Raw genomic sequence first — 23,975 nt, 5'->3', positions numbered from 1 at the left:
AACATTGTAGTTTGTGTGATTATTCATTTTTAAATGGGTTTTAAATTAACTGTTTTTGCTCAGTCAAAACATTGTTCAAGTCTGGTCACATAGCTCTTCATGAAGTGCTGCATAACCCTGGAGGCTGTACTGATGTTTTCGGAAGACTTGGTTCAAAATATGTTTTATCAGAGCTTGTCTATTTAAATCATAATTTTAAATCCATTTTAGAAATCTAGGGGAAAAGTCATTATATTTCTTTTCCTAGTACATGGTATTCTTGTACATTTTCTTAAAACTGTACATTTTGACCCAAGTCTTCTATGAGACATCAGTTCTTTGGTGATGAGTGATGTCATTTGTTCTCACATAACACATATAATTTGTATACATTTTCTCAATATATTTTGAAGCTATTGTTTTGTCTGTTACCCAAAGCCAGAGAATCTTCTCTTGGCCAGCAAACTGAAGGGCGCAGCGGTGAAACTGGCTGATTTTGGGCTGGCTATCGAGGTGCAGGGAGACCAGCAAGCGTGGTTTGGTTAGTATTCACCAAATGGCTTAACAGCACTGGTTTAAAAATGTAATATACTAGTGACATAATCAGAGAATGTTAAAATGATTATAATTTTTCCAATTAAGATTCATATGGTTATACCTTTATTCTGAAAAAATAGAGGTGAACTTAGTCCACTTCTATTTAATATTCTTGTATCCCTGTAATCAGCATATTCCAAATAAACTAAGACATGCACATTTTTTACTGCTTTTCTCTTCTGGTAGTGTTGAAGATGCTGATCAACTTAAATCTAATTACATTAGGCAAAAATATTAGTGATAGTTTTTTTTGTGTTACTTTAGACTTTGATGTGCATAACTTTTCGGTGTAATTTTTCAATATTTTGTGATGTTAGTGAATGTTATGGGATAGTCTAGGGAGAAAGTGTTTTTTTATTATTACTGTCAAATTATGTATGATAAAAAAGTATAATTTTAGAACTTTAATGACTTGTATCATTCAGACACTTCAAGACGTGTTAGTCATTAGTCTGTTATTAATAATCTAAATAGATTTTGCCTCTTCGCTAAAAATGGCGTTAATTACAGAAAGGATGATGATCATTATTATTATTATTATTATTATTATTAGGGGTTCAAGCACGTATAGTGCTGAAACCCCATTGTAATTGTTAGGATTTTTTTATTATTATTCATCTGCCCTAAAACTGATTGTGCAGCCCAAACCGTAAGGCCTAGAGAGCTGAAACTGTCAGATCGTAGTAGTCTTGACCGCTACTCAGATCCAAAGACTTGCCTCAATCGGTCAAAAGGGGGCGCTACAAGGCAAAAAAAAAAAATTTCAGACATTGTTGTCCCTAGCTCGTACACCGTTTGTCGTAGACTCAATAATTTTACAATTTTGGAATCCTTGGGTCAACACGAACGAGAGATTTTCTCTACGAAGTCCGTTTTTTTTTTTGCTCAAAATTGAGTTATGTCCAAAACCTACTTTTGCAAACTAGTCCTAGATTTTTTGCCTGATCGGAACCAAACCAATGCAGAAATATTCTCTGGACAGTGACTATCAGTAATTATCAAAAAATTTGAAATTTCGATTTTCACGCACAACAGTACACAAAAACATTCGATGCTAACTTTAGCCAATTGCTAAATTTAGCTATAACTCTTGAACAGAATGAGATGTCGTCACCAAACTTGGTACACGTGTACGAGCTCAATCTTTGGTCAAAAAAAAGTTGTGCAGCTCTGCCACTTGGTGGCACTATAAGATGGAAAAAAACATAAAAACGGCTATAACTACGCAACCGTTGGTCCGATCGACTTGAAAATTAGTATGCAGTGTCTTTGTCCAAAGTGGCACAAGTGTCTATTAGGACATGCGCGTATATCAAAAAACATGGCCGCCATTGGCCAAAGAATTTTAAGCACATATTAGACAAGGTTAACGGAGGTAGACTGAAAATAAACTTGATGGGCATGTTCGACTCATGGCCCTAAAGGTCTGTAAGAATTTTGAAAGAAATCAGCCACTGGGGGGCGAAATTGCGTTTTTCAAGTGCATAAATGATTGTATATTGCAAGATTTTTCACACCTACAGGTGCATCTCAATAAATTAGAATGTCCTGGAAAAGTTCATTTATTTCAGTAATTCAACTCAAATTGTGAAACTCGTGTATTAAATAAATTCAATGCACACAGACTGAAGTAGTTTAAGTCTTTGGTTCTTTTAATTGTGATGATTTTGGCTCACATTTAACAAAAACCCACCAATCCACTATCTCAACAAGTTAGAATACTTCATAAGACCAATAAAAAAACATTTTTAGTGAATTGTTGGCCTTCTGGAAAGTATGTTCATTTACTGTACATGCACTTAATACTTGGTAGGGGCTCCTTTTGCTTTAATTACTGCCTCAATTTGGCGTGGCATGGAGGTGATCAGTTTGTGGCACTGCTGAGGTGGTATGGAAGCCCAGGTTTCTTTGACAGTGGCCTTCAGTATTTAATACACGAGTTTCACAATTTGAGTTGAATTACTGAAATAAATGAACTTTTCCACGACATTCTCATTTATTGAGATGCACCTGTACACTCAATCTTCATATCATTTGATAGATCTCCTAATGCTGAGCAACTTTGCCTCAAGAACCACTGCTGTCCACAAAATGGTTCATTAATTATTCTCAATTATGTTAAAAACCTACTTTTGCAAAATAGTCCTAGGTTTTTCACTCAATCTCGATCAAACCACTGCAGCACAATTCTCTGGACTCTCTAGATTAATAATTATTTAAAAAAGTTGAATTTTGTCCTTTGGTTAGCTATAATCTGGTCATTTAATAAAGGGGGAGTGGCCAAATATACCCAAAAGCCTATAAAAACCTAAACGAAAACTCAAAACTTTACGACACTTGGTGAAAACATGTGTCAGATGACTCGTAATAAGCACGCAAAGTTTCATCGAGATCGGACTATAGGTGGCGCTATAACAGTTAAAAAGGCCTCAAAAACAAAATATTTCTATAGAAAATGACCTCAAATTGTAGAACATGTACATATATTCACACAAACACTAGATCTTCATATCATATCATATGATAGACCTCCTCATTCTGAACAACTTTGCCTCTGGTACTAATGCTGTCAATCAAATTGTTCATTAAATATCCACAAATATGTTAAAAACCTACTTTTGCGAACTAGTCCTGGGTTTTTCGCTCAAACTGCAGTAATATTCTCTGGACTCTCTAGATCAATAATTTGTCCTTTTGGTTAGCTATAACTAGGTCATTTAGAAAAGGGGCGTGGCCAAATATACCCAAAAGCCTATAAAACCTAAATGCAAACTCAAAACTTTACGAAACTTGGTGAAACCATGTGACAGATGATTCTTAACAAGCATGCAAAGTTTCATGGAGATCGGACCATAGGTGGTGCTATAACAGTTAAAAGGGCCTCAAAAACACAATATCCCTATAGTAAATGTTCTCCATATCATATGATAGATCTACTCATTTTTAACAACTTTGCCTCTAGGATCATTGCTGTCAATCAAACTGTTCTCAGTCTGTGTGCATTGAATTTATTTAATACACGAGTTTCACAATTTGAGTTGAATTACTGAAATAAATGAACTTTTCCATGACATTCTAATTTATTGAGATGCACCTGTATTTGAGATTATTTAAAAAACCTACTTTTGTAAACTAGTCCTAGATTTTTAACTCAAAATCAATAAAATCAGTGAAGTACTATTCTCTAGACTCTCTAGGTCAATAATTATCAAAAAAAATGTTGAACATTTGCATTTGGACAATTATAAACCAGTCATTTCATAATATGTTCTTTACATAGTGTACCCAAAGGCCTATAAATCCTAAAAGAAAGCCCACTACTTCACAAAACGGTGTAAAATGATGCATAATTTCATTCTAAACAAGCATGCAACATTTAAGAGAGGTTGGGCAAAAAATAACACCATAATAGTTATAAAAGTTAAAAACACAGTGTTGAATTAGAAATTGCATGAAATTGCAATTATAACCACTAGATGGCAGCAGTAGACCACTAATGGGCTCATTCAACTCACTAAAACAGCACTGTTCATAGGTTTGATGTATTCAGGCTTAGACATTATTTTTAGTCACTGTTATAACATTTAAAATCACATTTAGTCAAAGTTTACCATTTTATTCATACAGACATATCAGTTTTTACAATTATGCCAGATTATGATTACAGTGAAACCTGAAAATGACATATATACATTCTTAAAAAGAGAAGACTTGCAATAAGTATTGTGTCACCTATCATTTATTTCAAATATCTATATCTGCAACAAAATGTGTGTGCATGTATGTCTATGTATGTATGTGTGTGTCTGTGTGTGTGTGTTAGCATGCTTATTGAGTATTAATATAATAGTTTAACCATTTCATTCCTGTGTGTGTGTGTGTGTGTGTGTGTCTGTGAGCCTATTGGATGTTTTACTGTCAGCCATACATCCAGGTTGGCCAAGACCCTAAAAGCATACCACCTTAAAGGCCTTAACGTGCTTGAACCCCAGTAATCGCTGCTTGCAGCTACATTTTTTTATAATATTATTATTATCGCTAAGTTTTATGTGGGGGTTGTGTGATTAGTCTTACTTTTGGACAAACCCTGATGGTGTTAGCGTTTAATTACAATGATCTCAAGGGCTTTACACTCAGCTCCAGTTTTCCTCTTTGGCTGCTCTCTCATTATGGGCTTTTTGCCTCTGCGGCTTGATGGGGCGTCAGGGACTAAAGTTATTTTAGAATTAGGCTACAATCCAAAGACAAAAATGCCTTAAGTAAATTCTTAAGAGATAATTTAGGGGGAAGTCATTTTGTAGACTGTTTAAAGAAAAAAAAAACTCAGGTTTAATTGAGGTCTGTGCTATATTTTGTAGGGTTTGCTGGAACTCCAGGTTATCTGTCTCCCGAGGTGCTGAGGAAGGAGCCTTATGGCAAACCAGTGGACATGTGGGCATGTGGTAGGTTGCTAATCACAAGCATTATGTGGATATTTTCTGCTGCCAATTAAATTGTATTTCTGTACATAATGTTCATAACATAACATATCCTTTGCTTTATAGTCCGAGTTGTACTCAGAATTGTTTTCACTAAATAATTATATCTGAATTGGCGAAAGAAAATCAATAAATATACATGTATGTACATTAAGTACATTAGAGTTCAGCATACTCAATATCAATGGAGAGTTACAGTTTGATTGTAACAGTTGACATGTTTTATTCAGTTTAATTTTGTTGCCACTATGGTGATCATAATGGGCCAGCTGTCTAAATAAAATACTTTTTCATCTGATTTGCAAGCTTGCCATAAGTCTCTTGCAGTGAATATTTGATAAAGTGTGAAATGAAATCCAGAATAATATGAGAGTGGATGAAATCATGAGTAACCAGTTAGCAAATTATGTTTTCTATACTTGCTGTAATAGCAAACTCATTGTAATTCTGTAATTTAATGAGCAAACAATTGCATTAAAAGGGGCACAGTTTTCAACCGGTATCTGAACTTAAATTTGTTCAAATAGGGAAAAAAAGAGCTCTATTTGGATATCCCAGTAAAATCACGCTTGAAAAATTACTCTCTCAAAATTAAACATACAAAGTGTCTTTTTGACGTCTTTTTGATGTCGATCAATAAGTCTGATCATGATTATTTATATATTCAGTTTTTTTTTTAACATACATATTCAGACTTTGTGACTATCTGCACCCCAACTGTCTTCTAGCCATTTAGAATTTACTAAATTATAAAAGTACTTTAGTTTTGGGTGGTTGGTAAGCAGTCTGTGGGTGGTCCATGGTCTCAGTCTGAGGCTGGAACTGTCTATCTTTTATATAATATAATAAAATATATTAATACAATATACTTTATTATACCTTATACCTACAGTGCTGTGAAAAGGTTTTTGCCCCCTTCCTGTTTTTTAAATTTTTTACATATTTGTCACACTTAAAAGATTCAGATCATCAAACAAATTGTAATATTACACAAAGATAATGCAAGTAAATAAAAAAAATGCATGTTTTTAAACCTACCTGGCCCTACATGAAACATTAATTGCCCCCTCCTGTTAAATCATGAAAGAACTGCGATTAACCACATTATTTTAGAAAGCTGAGTTAAATTTCACTAACCACACCCAGGCCTGATTACTGCCAGACCTGTTGAATCAAGAAATCACTTAAATAGAACCTGTCTGACAAAGTGAAGCATGCTTAAAGAGCAACAACAATGCAAGAACAGATGAGAAACAAAATAGTTGCCATGTATCAGTCTGGAAATGGTTATTAAGCCATTTCTAAGGCTTTGGGACTCCAGCGAACCACGGTCAGAGCCATTATCCACAAATGGAGAAAACTTGGAACAGTGGTGAACCTTCCCAGGAGTGGCTGGCCTACCAAAATTACTCCAAGAGCGCAACGACGACTCATCCAGGAGGTCATAAAAGAACCCGGAACAACATCTAAAGAGCTGCAAGCCTCACTTGCCTCAATTAAGGTCAGTGTTCATGGTTCAACAATAAGAAAGAGACTGGGCAAAAATGGCATCCATGGGAGAGTTCCAAGGCAAAAGCCACTGCTGACCAAAAAGAACACAAAGGCTCGTCTCACGTTTGCCAAAAAATATGTTGATTATCCCCAAGACTTTGGGGCAAATATTCTGTGGACTGAAACAAAAGTTTAAACTTTTTGGAAGGTGTGTGTCCCGTTACATCTGGCGTAAAACCAACACAGCATTTCATAAGAAGAACATCATACCAACAGTCCAACATGGTGGTGGTGGTATTGTGATGGTCTGGGGCTGCTTTGCAGCTTCAGGACCTGGACGACTTGCCATAATTGATGGAACCATGAATTCTGCACTCTATCAGAAAATCCTGAAGGAGAATGTCCGGCCGTCAGTTTGTGACCTCAAGCTCAAGCGCACTTGGGTTATGCAGCAGGACAATGATCCCAAACACACCAGCAAGTCCACCTCTGAATGGCTCAAGAAAAACAAAATTAAGGTTTTGGAGTTGCCAAATCAAAGTCCGGACTTAAATCCGATTGAGATGCTGTGGCATGAGCTTAAACAGTCCATTCATGCAAAACCCTCCAATGTGGCTGAATTAAAACAATTCTGCAAAGAAGAGTGGGCCAAAATTCCTCCACAGCGATGTGACAGACTCATTGCCAGTTATCGCAAACGCTTGATTGCAGTTGTTGCTGCAAAGGGTGGCACAACCAGTTATTAGATTTAGGGGGCAATTACTTTTTCACGTATTGCCAGGCAGGTTTGGACAGCTTTTTCCCTTAATAAATGAAATCATAATTTAAAAACTGCATTTTGTATTTACTTGCATTATATTTGTGAAATATAAAAATGTGTTTGATCTGAATCTTTTAACTGTGACAAATATGCAAAAAATAAGGTAGGGGCAAAAACTTTTTCACACCACTGTACATGCATTTTTTATTTCTTCAATAGGTGTTATTCTGTACATCCTTCTTGTGGGTTACCCTCCTTTCTGGGATGAAGACCAACATCGACTTTACCAGCAGATCAAAGCTGGTGCATATGATGTAAGATTTCTTAAACAGATATACAGTATATCATATATAAGTTACGTAACAATAGCATACTCGATTCTTTAAGAAATGCTGAATATGCTTCATTTATGCTTCTTACAATGCTAGATATTGTCCTGACACATTTACATTTTCAATTGTCCTCATTCAACTATTTATCTACATTTGATACTCTCTGACAGTTAATAAAGAGAAAGCAACACAGATGTAGTAACTCAATGCAAATCATAATTTTGTGTAGTTTATTTTGTGTTAGGCAAATCATACTTTTCCATCAGAGAGTGAAGCAGAAGGTAACAGAGAATGAGCAGTCCATTGGCTTCTGTCCAGCTTGGCTCAGATGCCTAGCTATTTAGTATATGTGGATGAGACTAAATTATTTCCCTAAACGCGCTTCTATACATTTCCTCATCTGGCTTCTTTGGACCTGATCTTCTGAAAGGCTCTATCTGTTATTGATAGGACATTCAGAATTTTTATTCATGCAGAATAGTACATTTATAATGCAGCAGCATCACTTTAGACAAATTTTTGGTTTTCAGTCATGTTTTTGCACTGGACATTTTGGGCCCTATCACACACTTGGCGCAATGCGGCGCCAGGCGCAACGCAAGTGTTTTTTGCTAGTGTCATTTGTGTCGCAGTTGTCATTTTCACGTCCTGCGCCACGTTGTTTAAATAGCAAATGCATTTGCGCCCATTTGTGCACCCATGGGCATGCTGGTCTGAAAACGAGGTGTGTTCAGGCGCATTGCTGGCGCGTTGCTATTTTGAGGCAACTGAAATGGACTGCGCCAACAAAAACCTGGTAAACCTGGCACAGTAGTTTTTTAATTTTTTTATTTAAAGACCGCATTATTATAGGTGGGTCCACAGCACGCGTACACTCTGCTTATTACACACACAGGGACGCACAGCAGCACACAAACATGCCAAATATTAAAGATTAAAGGATTGCAATGTAAAAGATTATTATTGTATAGGCTACATGAATATAAAAATGCCTACATGTCATAATGGATAGTCATTGCATGTATCAGAATTAGGCTACCTATTTGCGCGCGCACGAGCAGCTCCGCTTAATCTCTGGAGACGCGTTCTGTCTTTGCACTTGCAAATTCCACAGTGTAAATAGCTAATCCGCCATTGCACGAACACAACTGGCTCTTAAAGGGAATGGGAGATGAGACTCTGATTGGTTTATTGCACGTTATGCCCAAAACACACCCATTACTCATTAAGAGAATAGGGATAACCCTTTTAGACCATGCACCGGGCGCGCCGACCTTTTTTCCCATTGTTAAACTAGCAAAAGTGGATTTGGACACCCCCTAAGTGCACCTACACCGTGCGCTTTAGACCATGTGCTTAAATAGTTAAAATAGGGCCCTTTGTCTCTCTTATCTCACACACTCAGTTCAGTTCATGAAGCTCTCTCCTAGCTGATGATCTGAATCACATGTGAAACATACTGTGGCTCCCCAGATCCAGGAATGAAAACCACTGTTCAGTGTGGTATCAAAGCACAGCCTAAGGCATACTTTTCCATCAGAGAGTGAAGGAGAGAGTAACAGAGAATGAGCAGTCCATTGGCTTCTGTCCAGCTTGGCTCAGATGCCCAGCTATTTAGTAATTCTGGATGAGACTAAATTATTTCCCCAAACACTGTTCCATACATTGCCTCATCTGGCTTCTATGGACCTAATCTTCTGAAAGGCTCTATCTGTTATTGATAGGGCATGCAGAGTTTTTGAATGCATTATGGTAATTATTAAACACGAATAGTGCATTATAATGCTGCAGCATCAATTTAAGACAAATTTAGACCAATTAAATGTTCACTATATCTGCCATGTCAATGGTTTTCAATCCTGTTTGTGCACATTGTGTCTCTTTTATCTCACACACTCACACTCAGTTCAGTTTATGAAGCTCTCTCCTAGCAAGCTGATGATCTGAATCACGTGTGATAAGGATAAGAAACATACTGTGGCTCCCCAGATCCTGGAATGAATTCCACTTTTCAATGTGGTATCAAAGCACAGCCCCTAAGGTCTGTTGAATCTGTGTGTGTGTGTGTGCTTTCTTTTCCTAGTTTCCTTCTCCTGAGTGGGACACAGTGACACCAGAGGCCAAAGATCTGATCAACAAGATGCTGACTATAAACCCCGCCAAACGCATCACAGCAGCCGAGGCCCTCAAACACCCCTGGATCTGTGTATGTCTACTCACTTTCTCATATACACACAAGTTTGCTGTTCTATCTATCTAAAAGGGGATGTAGATTGCATAGATTTCTAATGTTGTTTTTTTATGTTTTATGTTTTGTCCCTTAAAATATGGTTAGGGAGGTACAGACATGCATTAACACACACACACACACACACAAACACACACACACACACACAGTTTTATTATCTACACTGTATTTACATACTGTCATCAGTTTTGGGGAACATCACTTTTAAAAGTAATGCATTATATTATATTGGATTACTCATAATCAAAGTTATTAATTCCATTTTAATTGTTTAAGCCAGTTATCATTATTATTATTTATATTAATTAATAATGAAGTAATAATTCAAATTATTTTTGCACTTCACCAAAAAGTGTCTCTATGCACAATTACTTCTGCATTTAGCTTCTGCTAAGATCAATTGGTACAACTGTTAAATGAATGTGCACCAAATAGTTTGTTCCCGACAGTGACCCCTGTCCTTTTCTTTAATTGATTCTAAATAATGTGCAGGACTTGTATGCTTTTTTTACCCGTGCAAAAGATAGATTTTAAGAATAGATCTGAAACTGTTTTTGATTTATTGTTTACCTGTCTGTATCATAGCAACGTTCCACAGTGGCATCCATGATGCACAGACAGGAGACCGTGGAATGCTTGAAGAAATTCAATGCCAGGAGGAAGCTTAAAGTAAGAAACAGAAACAGAGTCATGTAAATGCACAAACACGCAGCATTCTAGTTGAACTAATAACCACAAAAAAGCACTTTTTAGCACTTCATGGGGCTGTTACCCATTATAAATTGATTTGAATCTCTATAAGAGTTGGATGGAGGGTAAGGGTTGATTTTTTTTTTATTAAAGGTTATAAAGATAATTGTTATATTTAGAATAGTGTGCATTATATACAAAAAGATCAGGACCATTAAGTAAAAAAAAATTCAATTTTTGTTTCATATTGACTTTAGTCTACTTGGGTTTTTAGCCTGAATTACATAATTTAAAATGCTTACCTAGATTAATCGTTATCCACTAGCATTGACTAATATTTTACACAGCTACCAAGACTCATGATTAAGTTGATCTTTGCCTTTCTGTTCTTTCTGGACTGTTTTAGGGTGCTATCCTTACTACAATGCTTGCTACACGGAACTTCTCAAGTAAGAAACTCTCTTCAGTTTACTTTGCATTTGCTTTTTAATAGTTGTTTTAACTTCAACCTTTGAATCATGTCAAAAGGTTGAAGTTATGCTCTTTTTATATTTGAGAAGATGTTAAGCATCTTAGATAATACAGAAGATTTTAACTTTTTCATTGCAGAAGGGCTGTAAAATTAGCCAGTTTAAGGTCAGAATGGTCTTGTCCAATTACTAAACTGTAAAAGGCTAGGATTTAATGAAATAAAATGTTAGTGTGCAAATAAAATGTTAATAGTACATAGTAAATGGGCTATTTCAGTGTCATGTTTGTCTTTTTGTGCTATTAGCTTGTGATGTCCAAAGCACCAGCAAAATTACATATTTATCATATCATGGTTCAAATAGCAATCACAATGCATATCAAAATAATCACAATTTTTATTCTTATTATTAAATGTACAGCCCTGTAACAAAGTGTTTCAAAAGTAGCATTTCACTGTATAGTACATATTTTTGTTTGTCTTATTACAAAATCAGGATCTTGCTGACACAAAAAATTTAATTTGCTTCTTAATCACATTTCATTACATTATGCAAATATTTGATTATGATTCATTCAGGGGGTTTGATTTTGAGGCCAATGGATCATGAGTGCATGAAGCACAGTGATTGAAAATGTCATATTATGTACTATTTTAGACATTAAACACTAATCCTGTCTGCCCCTAACCCTTTCCTTTTATCCCACTTTGTTCACAATTATTCTTTTCATTTCACTCAACAGGCAAGAATCCATACAAGAAACCTGATGGTGTTAAGGTAGGTTACTGTATGTAAGCTAAGTATTAAACTTTGAAACATACTATATGTGCCATAGACATGAACCATTATTGTCTATCAAATGACAAAAAGTGTGACAAAAAAAATATCAAGAATATTAATTGGGTGACATGCCTTTCACCCAGGTGTATTTAGTAACTGATTTGTGGGAGGTAAATGGACATGAACCATAGAAGTATTCTCACTATGTGTATGAATTGATGCTGCACCCCTGGACCTACACTAAATGTATAACACAGAGCTGTTTTGTTTGGTTCCTGGTCAGCAACTGTACATGCACGTTTGTTTAGCGTGTTTAATGAGTGAGCATGTGCATGTGCATACATTAGTTCTCTTTTGGGTCATGGCTTCAGAAAGCATTTCTGGAGGATGGGTCAGCTCCAGTGGGGACATATATAGACATATTTTTTAGTTTGATTGGGTATGTAGGACTATGTATATAATGTATATCTGTCCTACAATCCTGTAGCGCCTTTTTTATAAACAATTCTCATTGTCTACATTCTTGTTTGCTTTCAGTATTCACATTATTAAAAAAAAAATGTACTCTCCCTTTTTAAATAAAATAGATAAGACTCTTCTGTTCTTGAGGTCCAGCATTTAGGGTCACTGAGTAACCCATATCTTTACATCTCACACTCCAATTCACTGTTGTCGCTCCAACTGATTCATATAGCTAACACATGGGTTGTGACTTTCAAACCATATGAAAGCAGTGTTAATCTGTGCTGAATGAGTTTTGGAATAGTGTTTTAAGTTATAGGCTGTATCCAAATTTTATTCAAGATTAGGTATAGAGTGTCTGAAAGTATCAAAGTAGGCCTATGTTGGAAGAACTTGTCAAATGTGCCTTGATTTTTAAGGGATTATTAAAAATTGTCCAAAAAACCCCCCAAAACTTGGTTTTGAGAATAATGCATTATGGTGGTATGGAAATCTGTATGTTTGAAAGGTATGAAATCTGTACATTTTTGTTGCAATTTGTTGTAGTGAGAAGGCTAATTGTGTGTGTGTGTGTGTGTGTATATATGCAGAAAAAGCTGGGTATGTTTATAGTAGTTGCAAGTTAGTTATAAGTTCATTATGCAGTAATATGGAAATCTGTATGGTATGGGAGATATGAAATCTTTGTTTTGTTAAATGGTATGAAATGTTTTGTTACATTTATAACAGTTTGGTTTAGAGAAAAGCCGTGACAGGGTTTAAGATTTTGGTTGTTATATTGCCCACCCTTGGACAGATGAACTGATTTCATCCCGTGCTTTAATAGGGTTACAAACTCTTTTCATGTCTGAGTCCCAAGCTGTGCTATGAAAACAGTGCTATTCTATAGTTTAGGAGCCATGGATGTGATGGATAGTGCAATAGAAGGTCACATAAGTAATGAGGGCCTAGACCCAGACCATTCAAAGATTTGTGTATAATGAGCATAATGTAACAGGCAATCAGTGAAGTGATGATAAAATTGAGCTGATATGGTAATATTTCTTGGTTATAGTAAGCACTCTAGCTGCTAACTTTTTTGATTCTACAAGACATCCATCGGGTTGCACATTACATCCAAAGACAGATTATATTCTGAGGATCCAATAACTGAGAAACTTGGTCCAATAACTAATACTTTTGATCTGTCAAAATTTAGAAGAATTAAATCACTAGCCATCCATTCTTTGATATCACACTCAAAATCAGCATGGTAAATTGAAATGTTTCAATAGGTCTGGGGGAAATATAAACCTAAGTATCATCTGTGTAACAGTGGAAACTATTGCCATGGTTCCCGATAATGTCCCCCTAAGGAAGCATAGAAAAGTAAAGGACGTAATACTGAGCCCTGTTTCACTCCATATTTTACTTGTGTTCTATCTGACACCTTGTTATTAACACAAAGACACTGATAGCAATTGAATAGGGAGGACCTGAACTATGCTAATCTCAGCCCACAAATTCCATCTTAATTATTGAGCCTATCCAAAAGAATGTCATAGTCTATAGCAGTGGTTCTCAGCCATGTTTATAGAGCTCCCCTAACACTGTACATGCTTAATCAAACGCACCCAGTTCAGGTCATCAGTTCCTTGGTAGAGATTCTAATACCTGAAATGGGTGTGTCAGACAAGGGAGACATACATGTTAGCTACATTTTTAAGTTTGCATTAATTTGAATGTTTTAAAATATGTCCCTTTTATAGGTTCAATTGACACTGCAGTTGACACCCTTCGGGTGTGACTGTTGTCTGAAGCCCAATTCATTTGCTAATGATGCACACACTGCCCTACGAGGCACTTTGTCGCCAGAGCCCCAAAATTTTGCATTAACGCTATCACTCCCCAAGTTTCTCTTTTTCTGGAACATTTTATCAAGCCATGGTTTTTAAGAAGCTTTTGGATGATTATTTAGATATCATTTTTAGCAACAGTGTTAGCAACCCACGTCAAGTTTATCTTTTCTCACAGAGGAACTGGATAGCTTTCTGTAAGTGTGTGCTACTGTATGCTCCTTTCATTATGAGCGAGAACACGCATGCAATAAGTGTGTTGAGTGTTTTGACTTTAAACGTGTTAAAGCAGTGTTTAACAACTGTTCAAACTGCATACACTATGCTAATTTTAAGATTAAAGTGTTTCGCTCAAGGCTGGCCTTCTTAGCGAGAAAAGGAGGACAATCAGACATCCCCCATCAGCACATGTTGAATATCTGCTTTGTTGGACAAACCCATTTCACATCTAGGCGTCTTTACTAATGAGGTGATGATCTGAATTAGGTGTGCTTGATTAGGGAGGCATGCAAAATGTGCAGTGTTGGGGGTCCAGTAGTTCTGCAGTTGCTGAGGCACTGCATGAGCTATGTAGGATCTTGGGGATCTGATGTTGTGTTTGAGGCTATGGAGGAAGACCCAACAGATTTTTCCCTTTTTCTGTCATTCTCACCGGAATACATGCAGCATATTTCTCCAGTGGAATTTGCATGTGCCCAAGCCTGAACGTCTGTGATGCAATCTCCTTCAGGCTTGATGTTCTCTCCACTGCTGCTTCAGACTCTTGACTGTCAGGCAGGTGTTATTCCTCCAAGTCGTCAGAAAATGCATGAGCCAGCCCAGCCAGCGGAACAGTCTAAATTAGACAAACTCTCCTTGGCTGGCAAGAAGGTCACTGCCATTTTTTTAAGGATCTCCGTCAGGTCCTGGAGGTCCTTAAAGTCTTTCACTCGAAATACATCACTAATCATGCTGCTTCAGACTTTACCATTTTCAGTTTGTTGGAGCAAGGGTATACTGAAATGCCCACAGTTGAAGAGATGTTTAAAGAGAGACAGCCCCCTCAGAAAGACTGGGGTTTGCGGACTCACGCGGTGGCACATTTGTGCCCACTCAGGCGTATAGACCTGAGGTCAAAAGCTACAGCTCCTCAACCATTGTTCCCAGAGGGCCGATCTTGGTCAGATGGCCCGAAAAGAGACTGAGGATTATGTCAAGCAGCAGAAGTGTATTTGCCTTTCCCCTTACTGTCCTCCAGATTCTGTTCTGTCAGTGCTGTCATGTTTCACATTTCAGGCAACAGTATATCGACCGTGCATTTTGAAACATGGTCTTCACACTTGTACTCCACACAACGGAAACGGAAAAGTTATTTATTTGAAAAAGTAACTTGATTGATTAGAATTGTTTTACTTTAAATAATCTGATTATGTAACATGCATTACTTGTAATGTGTATAAACCGTAATACTCAGGTCTGGGCTTTGAACTGGGCTCTATTCCCAATAGAGTCTGTATACCACTTTTTTAGCTCACTGCGTTCACATGGGTATTGTCAATTTAGAACAGAAAAAAACCCTCCAAAAACTACATTCTCTACAATGTCATTGCATGGGGTAGCATTAATATTTGTTTTTTAATGGAATAGCTAAAACTCTTAATTATAAGAGAAGGTCCACATATATAGCGCAAAAGTATACCGTACAAAGTGGGATACAGTCTCTTTGTCCCAATCAAACATGGCAAAGCTGAAAAAATGTTTATGTAGACAAAGTTTTAATGTTTTTCCTGTTATATACCGTATGCTTTGATAAAAGCATTTCCTTTTCATGAGAGGATAAGAATATTGTTGCCACAGTTTTTGCTCCAGAATTAGTACAATGAGAAATGCATCATCTGATAGCATGGTGGTAATAAGGGTTTATTTTTATATTTTACTATATCTAACTGCAGAAAAGGAAGCCTAACTCTACAGAAGTTGCAATGGTGAGACGTGCTAGTTATAATAATCTCATTATTTGTGTAATTCTCTAGTTATTAGTACTGTAGTTCTCTTCTTTATAGCTCAGTTTTAGATATAGACTGAAAACCTTTTCAGTTGTATACTGTTCTTTGGTAAAATTCTGGATTATTTACTAGTGTAGAACATTCAAGTTTTTAATATCATAAGGACCCAAGGCATGATGCCTGTAAAAATGTATTACATGTCTGCTTCATATCCTTTATGGTTTTCTTCATTGATCCCAACAGCAAAATAGGGGTAGGTTTAATTGGCTTAAGAAGAATGAAAAGCATATTAACATGATTGTTACTGGAATATTATATTCAGGGTTACTTTAAATTCAGTTAGATTATAGTCTCTGTAGTCTGATAGGGAACACTGTATGTATTTAATAGGAGTGTGTTTTTCTTTTTCTTTGTTTTCTTAAAAACATGTATAATCCATCAAAAAATTATGACTGCTTCAATAGAAGAGGATTTTGAGAGGTTTGGTAGGATAATTTGATGCCAATGAAAAGTCTTTGCTGCGTCATGCTGTTTAATTATCTAGTTGTTTCCCTGGGAATCTGTGAATTGCATGAACTCCTCAACAAGATTATTCTGTTGCAAACTTTACAAGTCAGACTTTTATGCCTGTTAGACTTTTATGGCTTTTAAATAACTTGTCATTTCCACAGCATAATTCGGACAGAATTGTAAATGCCATTATGCATAAATGACCGTTTCCAATGAAAAATCTAATTATTTGACGGTCCAATTTTGCTGTAGTTGAGGAATAGTTAATTGTGATTATGATCAAATATGCTAATTAACTATTCCTTAAACATCCATGTAACGCAAGCTGTGTAATATCTGTTCAGTTTTTACATTTTAGATTAATAGAATTTGACGTTTCCCTTGCTGTTCTAAAGCTTTGCTTGTCTGCCTCTGTCCCCTCCCACCTATAGATCAACAACAAAACCAACGTAATCACCAGCCCTAAAGAACCTGCCCCCTCTCCTGCTCTGGTATTTTGTTTGTATGACTGTTTGTCAGTTGCTTTTTCTTACCACTGGCTTCACATTTCTCTCTTTTTCTTTCTTTGTTGGCATGCCCTTTCTCTTTTAAATCAATTCAGCACCTTCTTCATGTGTGAAATCCTGCATTAAAATAATGCAGTCGGTCAAATAATTAGCAATATTCTGAAAGTGTGGGTATGTATTCTGCATTGATATATAAGATCAGATATGTCCATTGGTGTCATTAGTCTATGCATATGCAAGTTCCATGTAGTCATTAATCAGTAATCAGTAATCATTAACACTGTGTGTTCAAAGAACACCTGAGTGGGGTACTAAATAAATAGACTGCTCCATTGTACAGCTGTTTTTACAGGGTATAATATATTTACAGACCATATTTGAAATGTTTGAAAGCAATGTACAAGATTTTTTCCAGCAAATTTCTATCTGTTTGCAAATTTGTCATGCTGATAGTTTGGTATATAGTTTAGTAAGGGTTTTGTGCTTGTTACTGATTACCCCACAATAAGAAACGTTTTCATGTTCTTAAAATTGACCTTATAGAGTGTATTTTGGGGAGGTTCACTTCATGCTGTGCCCAAGGCCTCTCCGTGTAACCTTTGGCCGGTGCTTGTGTGTTTGCTAACTGACTATTCTTTCCTTGTGCATACATGAGCTAACCATGTTTTTAAAAGGTGCATCATTGTGTGTTAAAGGGTTAGTTCACCCTAAAATGAAAATTACACCATGTTTTACTCACACTCAACTTAAGGCATCCTAGGTGTATATGACTTTCTTCTTTAAGATGAATCCAATCGGAGTTATATTAAAACTTGTCCTGGCTCTTCCAAGCGTTAGAATTGGTGTAGGCGGGTATATATATGTACAGTATATCAGTTCAACACATAAAAAGAAATGTTGTAGATAAACTGAAAATGTACTAGTAATTTTCTGCCGGGAATGTATTTTCACAAGTAAATGGAAAATTATCAGTTGGTGCATTTATAAAACTCTACAAGTACAAACCTCCAAGATAAGAATACCTGAAACACAGTTTGTCCTTCATTGAAAACCTGTTGTTGTTCTTTCTTTGTACATGTTTCTCTTGGAAACCAACCGTTGTTTCAACATGACTATGAGATACAGTATAATGAGAACATTTGGTTTAATCATCAAAACACAACAGAATAGTGTCCTTACGATTTGGTCATTTTGATTATTAGTTGATTAAATCAAGCTATTCAACATACATGTTTTAAATTGCTCCTATGAATGAAACGTATACAATAACAAAACATTACCAACACTTGAAGCAAACCCCAGAGACTGAATGAAGGTTTTGAAAGTCGTGCTTGTGTTCTTCCTGATACTTTCTTGTGTTACTGCATGCTTTGGCTGGGTATGCTGTACTTTTGCTCTAGTGAAAATGTACTGTAGTAAGTATTACCCATATTTCCATCTCACAATTACATGACCAATTGTCTAAACCAATATGCTCTTCTTCTTTTCTAAAGTTCACCAAGCTTTGTTAGAAAAAGTTATTTTAAGATATTGGAATCCTGACTTCACATGATTATTAATTTCAACACCGTCATTCATTTCTGTCAGCTGAATTTGTAATTTATGTAATTTTTGCTAATTACTATTGCTAAAATTCTTCACTAAATACTTTCCATGAATATGGTTAAACATTAGATGCATTATCTTGCACATAATTGACATGGGAATTTTTAAAGATAAACTGCTGTCTACTATAATAAATTTACCTGAGCACATTCAGGATAGTAGCATCTAGGCTCTCACTGATTTAGCGTGTAATGCTTGGTGTCCTTTAACTCTTTAACTCACTACTACTTATTCTGACACACTTTATCTCGTTATTTTGTTTTATCTTCCTTTCTTTCCCTACGCACCTCTATATCAGGAGCCTCAAACTACTGTTATCCACAATCCCACTGATGGAAATAAGGTATTAAGTGTTCGATGAGGATCAAGTTTTTGAAATTAAGATACAAGGGATATTGTGAGTTATTTTGAACTTAATGTCTATATAGTGCATCTGGTGCATGCTGTCTGTTATCTCAGAGATAATAATTCAGTTTGTAAAGATACAGCCTAGCAAGCAAGAGGGATGAAAGGTTTAAAGTCTGAAATGTTAAGCTTGTTTACCCTCATTTCATTCTTTTGCAGAATACAAAAGATGATATTTTGAAAAATATTTAAACAATTTTGTCCATATAATGAAAGTCAGTGACGTCCAAATTTTGCTAGAAGTATTGAAAAGGAATACATTTTACAAAATAATGGATAATTTAACTTAATTTAACAGTGACAGACAAGCACAATCTGACTACAGTAACACACAAACAATTGTAATTTTTAGATTTTTATTGAATTCACTGAGTAATATTCAATTCAATTTTAAGAACAAAGTGTTATTAGTTAAGTCAGAGAGTGACTTTCTATAATTGTGACTTCGATGAAGATCATCATAAACTGGATGCAATGTAGCTTGTTTAGACTACTAGAAATAATTGTGTGCCTGGTTGCAAGCACTTTTTTCTAAAATATACAGTTACAGTTTTTAAAATACAATTTTGTCAGTGTATGAACAACATTTGTAGCATGCTGTTGATTACCAGAGTATAAAACTAGATGCTGTCAGAATTCACAATCTTATTCTTGGCACTGTATGTTTGCTAGGGCATCATATACAGTACAGTACTTGTCAGTGACAAGTTGTCGTCATTATATTGTGTTTATCCTTTGCATGTTTCAGCAGATGTTTTCTTCAGATGTTTCTTTAGTATCTCAATAGTTCGGTTCACTTTGCACAGTGGAAATAAGTGCTGTTCTTGTTTGGTTAGGAAATAGAACACATGATGTTGAAATTTTATAATCAAACTTTTCTGGGTCAATCATCACATCAACATGCATCATTTCTATTTTATCTAGAACAATGTTAATAAAATGCATCAAGTCAGTTATTCTGCAATGTGAAATAAGGTTTGAAACTTCTGGAAAAGGCGGTTTGCTGGCCAAACCAGTGTTTATCTAACTAACCCAAAGCACCTCTGTCAATACAGGGAGGTCAATTAACTACTTCATACCACAGGCTGGTTTCAGCTTCTTTTTACAACAGGGGGGTTACTATTTCTGACCGTTTTAATCATCATTTAACTTGAGCCTATTTAAAATTCAAATTATTAGTCAATTACTATTTAAAGAAATTACTATTTAAATTCTTAAATTATTTGTTTGCTTGTTTGTTTATGTGTGTATTTTTGTTCACTTTCAGGAATCATCAGAGAGTACCAACACCACTATTGAAGATGAAGACATTAAAGGTACAGTTGAACCTAAACCAAACTTAAATTGTACATTGTACAATAAGTTGATACCCTGTGATCTAGTACGTTCTTGCTCTACCTATACATTTATATTTATATTCATATTCACCAGTTTAGTAAACAAAAAAGGGTTGTTCTCAGACAGGAAACATTTGTGCTTCAGATTTCCAGGATTCTTAAGAAATATTTTAGTTGAAAACACTACTGTTGAACTGTCCTGCTTCAGGCCTAAAGTACCACCATAGGGGGATGCCAACTCCACCTCCATACACCCCACCAGTTTTTAGTTAAGTGGTCAATAATTATGGATTTTCAGTAGCCAATTCTTTAACTATTACTCTCACACACAATAAATATAGGTTGAATGCAGTCTTTCACTGTGCTTATGTACTGTATCATGCTATTAAAGTGGAAACATGCAGAATGAACATCGCTGATCACCTGTTTCCTGCATGTGCATTTTATTATTAGTTTGGCCCGCTGTACACAACTTGGTGGTCACGGTTGGTGAATATCTGTTGAGATTAAGCTTTTTATTTTAAGCTTTCTTTTCACATGCCTGCTAACTTTCTGTTCCTCTTTTTTGCTGTTATGAGCTTTGAAGGTAGAACAATGATTCTGTCTCTTTAATGCAACTGTGTGATCTTGTGTAATTATGTGTAGATTAGGTTGTGTGATGTAAATGTGGGTGGTCCAGTGACAGTTTGTGTGTGTGCATTTGTGCCATGATTTTTAATGACATTTAATGGTATTTTAATTTGTTATTTATTTTGATTCTAGTTGTAAAAGGTTGATTCTCATTACACCTGTTAATAACTAATTTTTTTTAATGTATTGTTAATACCCAATATTTTTCTTTGCTTAAAGAAACCTATTTGTACAGTAGGATCTTTAAGATTTTTGTACATACACATCTCCCTTACTGCTTATATGAACTACAAAAATTATGGAATTGGTTCTTGTGTATCTTGCAAACCGAACACCATAATGTTGAATTTTTTTTTTTTTTTTTGACATTTCAACAAATCTCTACCATAGAACTCACATAAGTCCGCTGTGTGAAAGATGAATGCATTTAAAAGGGAGATATTGCTGTACCATCTGTCTTTCCTTTGCTGTTTCATTAATGTCTTTGTTTTCAGGGAATGCCCTGCAAACAATATGTCAATATGTTATTCACCTTATGTCATTTCTACTCATTTTATCCTTTTTCTCCTTTTTTAACAACCTTACCCTTGCTTTTTACCCTCCCACTATCAACCCGTGTCTTAATTTATTTGCTTTCCTGTCCACCAATCTGTCCACCCAATCATTCATCTGTCTTTCTATCCATCCACCCATCCTGTCCTTGATGTTCTTCCCATATTAATATACCCTCCAAATGGCACATTTACTAGGACCAGTATACCGCCTGCCTACTGCTTCTCCTAGAATGTACAAGCTTGAACAATCTCATTCCCAGCAGTCTTGTTCTTCCACTTCCTCCTCTGTCTCATCCTGCTGGTACCTCCCAAACATGTGGCCTGAAGAAGTCTGCTGTAACCACATTCTCAAAGCCCTCCTGGCACTCTACCTGCTTGTTTGTGAATTTGCCTTTTTGGCCTTCCTCTACGTCAACTCAACAGCCAATTGTGGCCAGTGCATTAATCCCAAGGCTGCTCCCAAACGGTCTCAGCTAATCCAGAGCCACATCACCATTCAGTGTAAGTGACAGGGGAGGGAGACAGGAAGTCAATGCACAGTTTTAAAATGGTGTACACTGATAGCTGAACCATAAGACATGATTGCAAATGAGTAAAAATTACTTGATGTATATTCTTTTTTTTTTTCCTGGGATTTGCACACACAAGACCTCAGCTGTTGTTAGTTAAGCCAAGCGATATCTTATTTTTAGATGCTGGATCTGGCTTTCTAAACTCTGTAACAGTATTTAATGTGTGATTCAGTCTGGAATTTATTTAATTTTTTGTCAGGTCATATATATCCAGGAGAATATATACAGTAAAAGTAATTCGGAGATCAAGGATTAGCTAAACATGCAGCTCCAAAAATGGTGCAACACAAGTTTCCATAAGGGAGTTCATTTTCATACATTCATTGTGTCTATAGAGATATTGTTTTGTCTTCATCAATTTTTTTATTTTTATTTTTTTTATTAAATGAATGAAAAAATGACTTCCAGAAACAAGTCTGCTGAAAACATGGGTGATCACGGCACTCTACGTTTATGAATTGAGATTTCTTTGTGAATGAGCCTGCCCAGTGCTTAATTTGAGCCGGATCCTACCATATCCTGTTCCGGAAAATGTCCGATTTTGGATTTTTGTGTTCGGTATTTGTTTTTAAAGATCCGGCATTAGCAAGTGCATTAGATCGTGACAGTGCATGCATACGAGACAGAGCGAGCGCGGGTTTATTATGTAGATGTATTTGGAGGTTATGTATTGGTCCTCAACATATTTTTGACCAATCAGATTTCTTAAGTTCAAAATCGCTCTCATTGATTGATGCTTACTGCTTATTTTGTGAGCAGCGGAACGTTTGGAGAGAGTGTATGTATGTACATGATAATATACATAACAGCAGAGTGGACCGGTGTTCACGCTGAACGGCATGGATTATATATACGGACTACTTAAATTGACCAGTGTAACCTTTTATTTATTTGGTTGACTGTATTTTATTTTGATAATGAACAGACTGCGTTGTAAAATTTGAATTGCTAAAATATGTGGTGTGTGTGCGCGAGGCACCGGCGCAATCGAACAGCTGAAACATAAAACATTTTTGGTCATACAGATAAGAGTAAGACATAATTCGAAAGCGCTAAATGTGCATACTTTTATTTTTGCACACTCACAATAAAAACAGAACATTTGTGCTTTTGTAAAATAAAGCAAACAAACAGGATGCGCGTTGTGATCTCAGTTCTTGGTTTCCTTTCCGTGAACTTGTTTGTGGAGCGCTGCGCCTCACATCTGTTTTAAATCTGTTAATTATTTAAGTCAGATATTTTTTATCATATTTATACCTTTTATGCATAGACTATGATTTTATTTTATTTTTATGAAAACAAATTTTTTTTTTTTTAATTTATTTATTTATTTTTATGTAACTTACATATATACATTTTCCTTAAATCATCCTGTGACACATTTTTGACCCAGGGTTTGAAAACCTGTGCCCTAGGCTAGTTAGGTCCATGCAGAAACGTGTGATCGATGCTCTTATAGTTGTGGCATTACCGTTTAGTGACGTCATTGAATGTTCGGGGAAAACCAAGCAAACAATAAAATGACTCGCCATCACCTGTTGTGGTGGTTTCTGGTTAGGACAAAAACTTAAAGGGGTAGTCCACCCAAAAATGAAAATTGTATCATTTACTCAACTAAGGTTGTTCCAAAAATGTATAAATGCTATTTTGTTGAATATATCTTTTATTAACATTCCACATAATAAAGAAATGCATATGTTTAGAATGACATGAGGTTGAGTAAATTATGTCAGTATTTACATTTTTTAA

General features: G+C 35.8%; 1 protein-coding gene across 6 annotated transcripts in view; it reads left to right on the top strand.

Annotated features, from left to right (window-relative positions):
• The window catches only part of LOC107698678 (calcium/calmodulin-dependent protein kinase type II delta 1 chain-like), a 68,947-nt gene that overhangs the window by 29,351 nt on the left and 15,621 nt on the right, over positions 1 to 23,975 (top strand). For 2 of the 6 annotated variants that reach the window (XR_001635369.1, XM_016499762.1), the window contains 11 exons: positions 418 to 520; positions 4,935 to 5,018; positions 7,525 to 7,619; positions 9,721 to 9,843; positions 10,471 to 10,554; positions 10,982 to 11,024; positions 11,788 to 11,822; positions 17,049 to 17,108; positions 19,027 to 19,071; positions 20,401 to 20,449; positions 21,850 to 22,155. Coding sequence is in view for 1 of the 6 variants with exons in the window: in XM_016499762.1 (XP_016355248.1) it covers positions 418 to 520; positions 4,935 to 5,018; positions 7,525 to 7,619; positions 9,721 to 9,843; positions 10,471 to 10,554; positions 10,982 to 11,024; positions 11,788 to 11,822; positions 17,049 to 17,108; positions 19,027 to 19,071; positions 20,401 to 20,449; positions 21,850 to 22,155 (1,027 nt within the window). In the remaining 5 variants the exon portion in view is untranslated. Of the gene's footprint in view, positions 1 to 417; positions 521 to 4,934; positions 5,019 to 7,524; positions 7,620 to 9,720; positions 9,844 to 10,470; positions 10,555 to 10,981; positions 11,025 to 11,787; positions 11,823 to 16,053; positions 16,087 to 17,048; positions 17,109 to 19,026; positions 19,072 to 20,400; positions 20,450 to 21,849; positions 22,156 to 23,975 lie in introns of all 6 variants that reach the window. The other 4 variants (XR_001635370.1, XR_001635371.1, XR_001635372.1 and 1 more) reach the window with 4 other exon arrangements.

This window comes from Sinocyclocheilus anshuiensis, unplaced genomic scaffold (assembly GCF_001515605.1).
Source record: "Sinocyclocheilus anshuiensis isolate Anshui unplaced genomic scaffold, SAMN03320099.WGS_v1.1 scaffold126, whole genome shotgun sequence".
Lineage (NCBI taxonomy): Eukaryota > Metazoa > Chordata > Actinopteri > Cypriniformes > Cyprinidae > Sinocyclocheilus > Sinocyclocheilus anshuiensis.
Note: the sequence above shows the minus strand (reverse complement) of the source record. Positions and strands in the feature narration are given on the sequence as shown.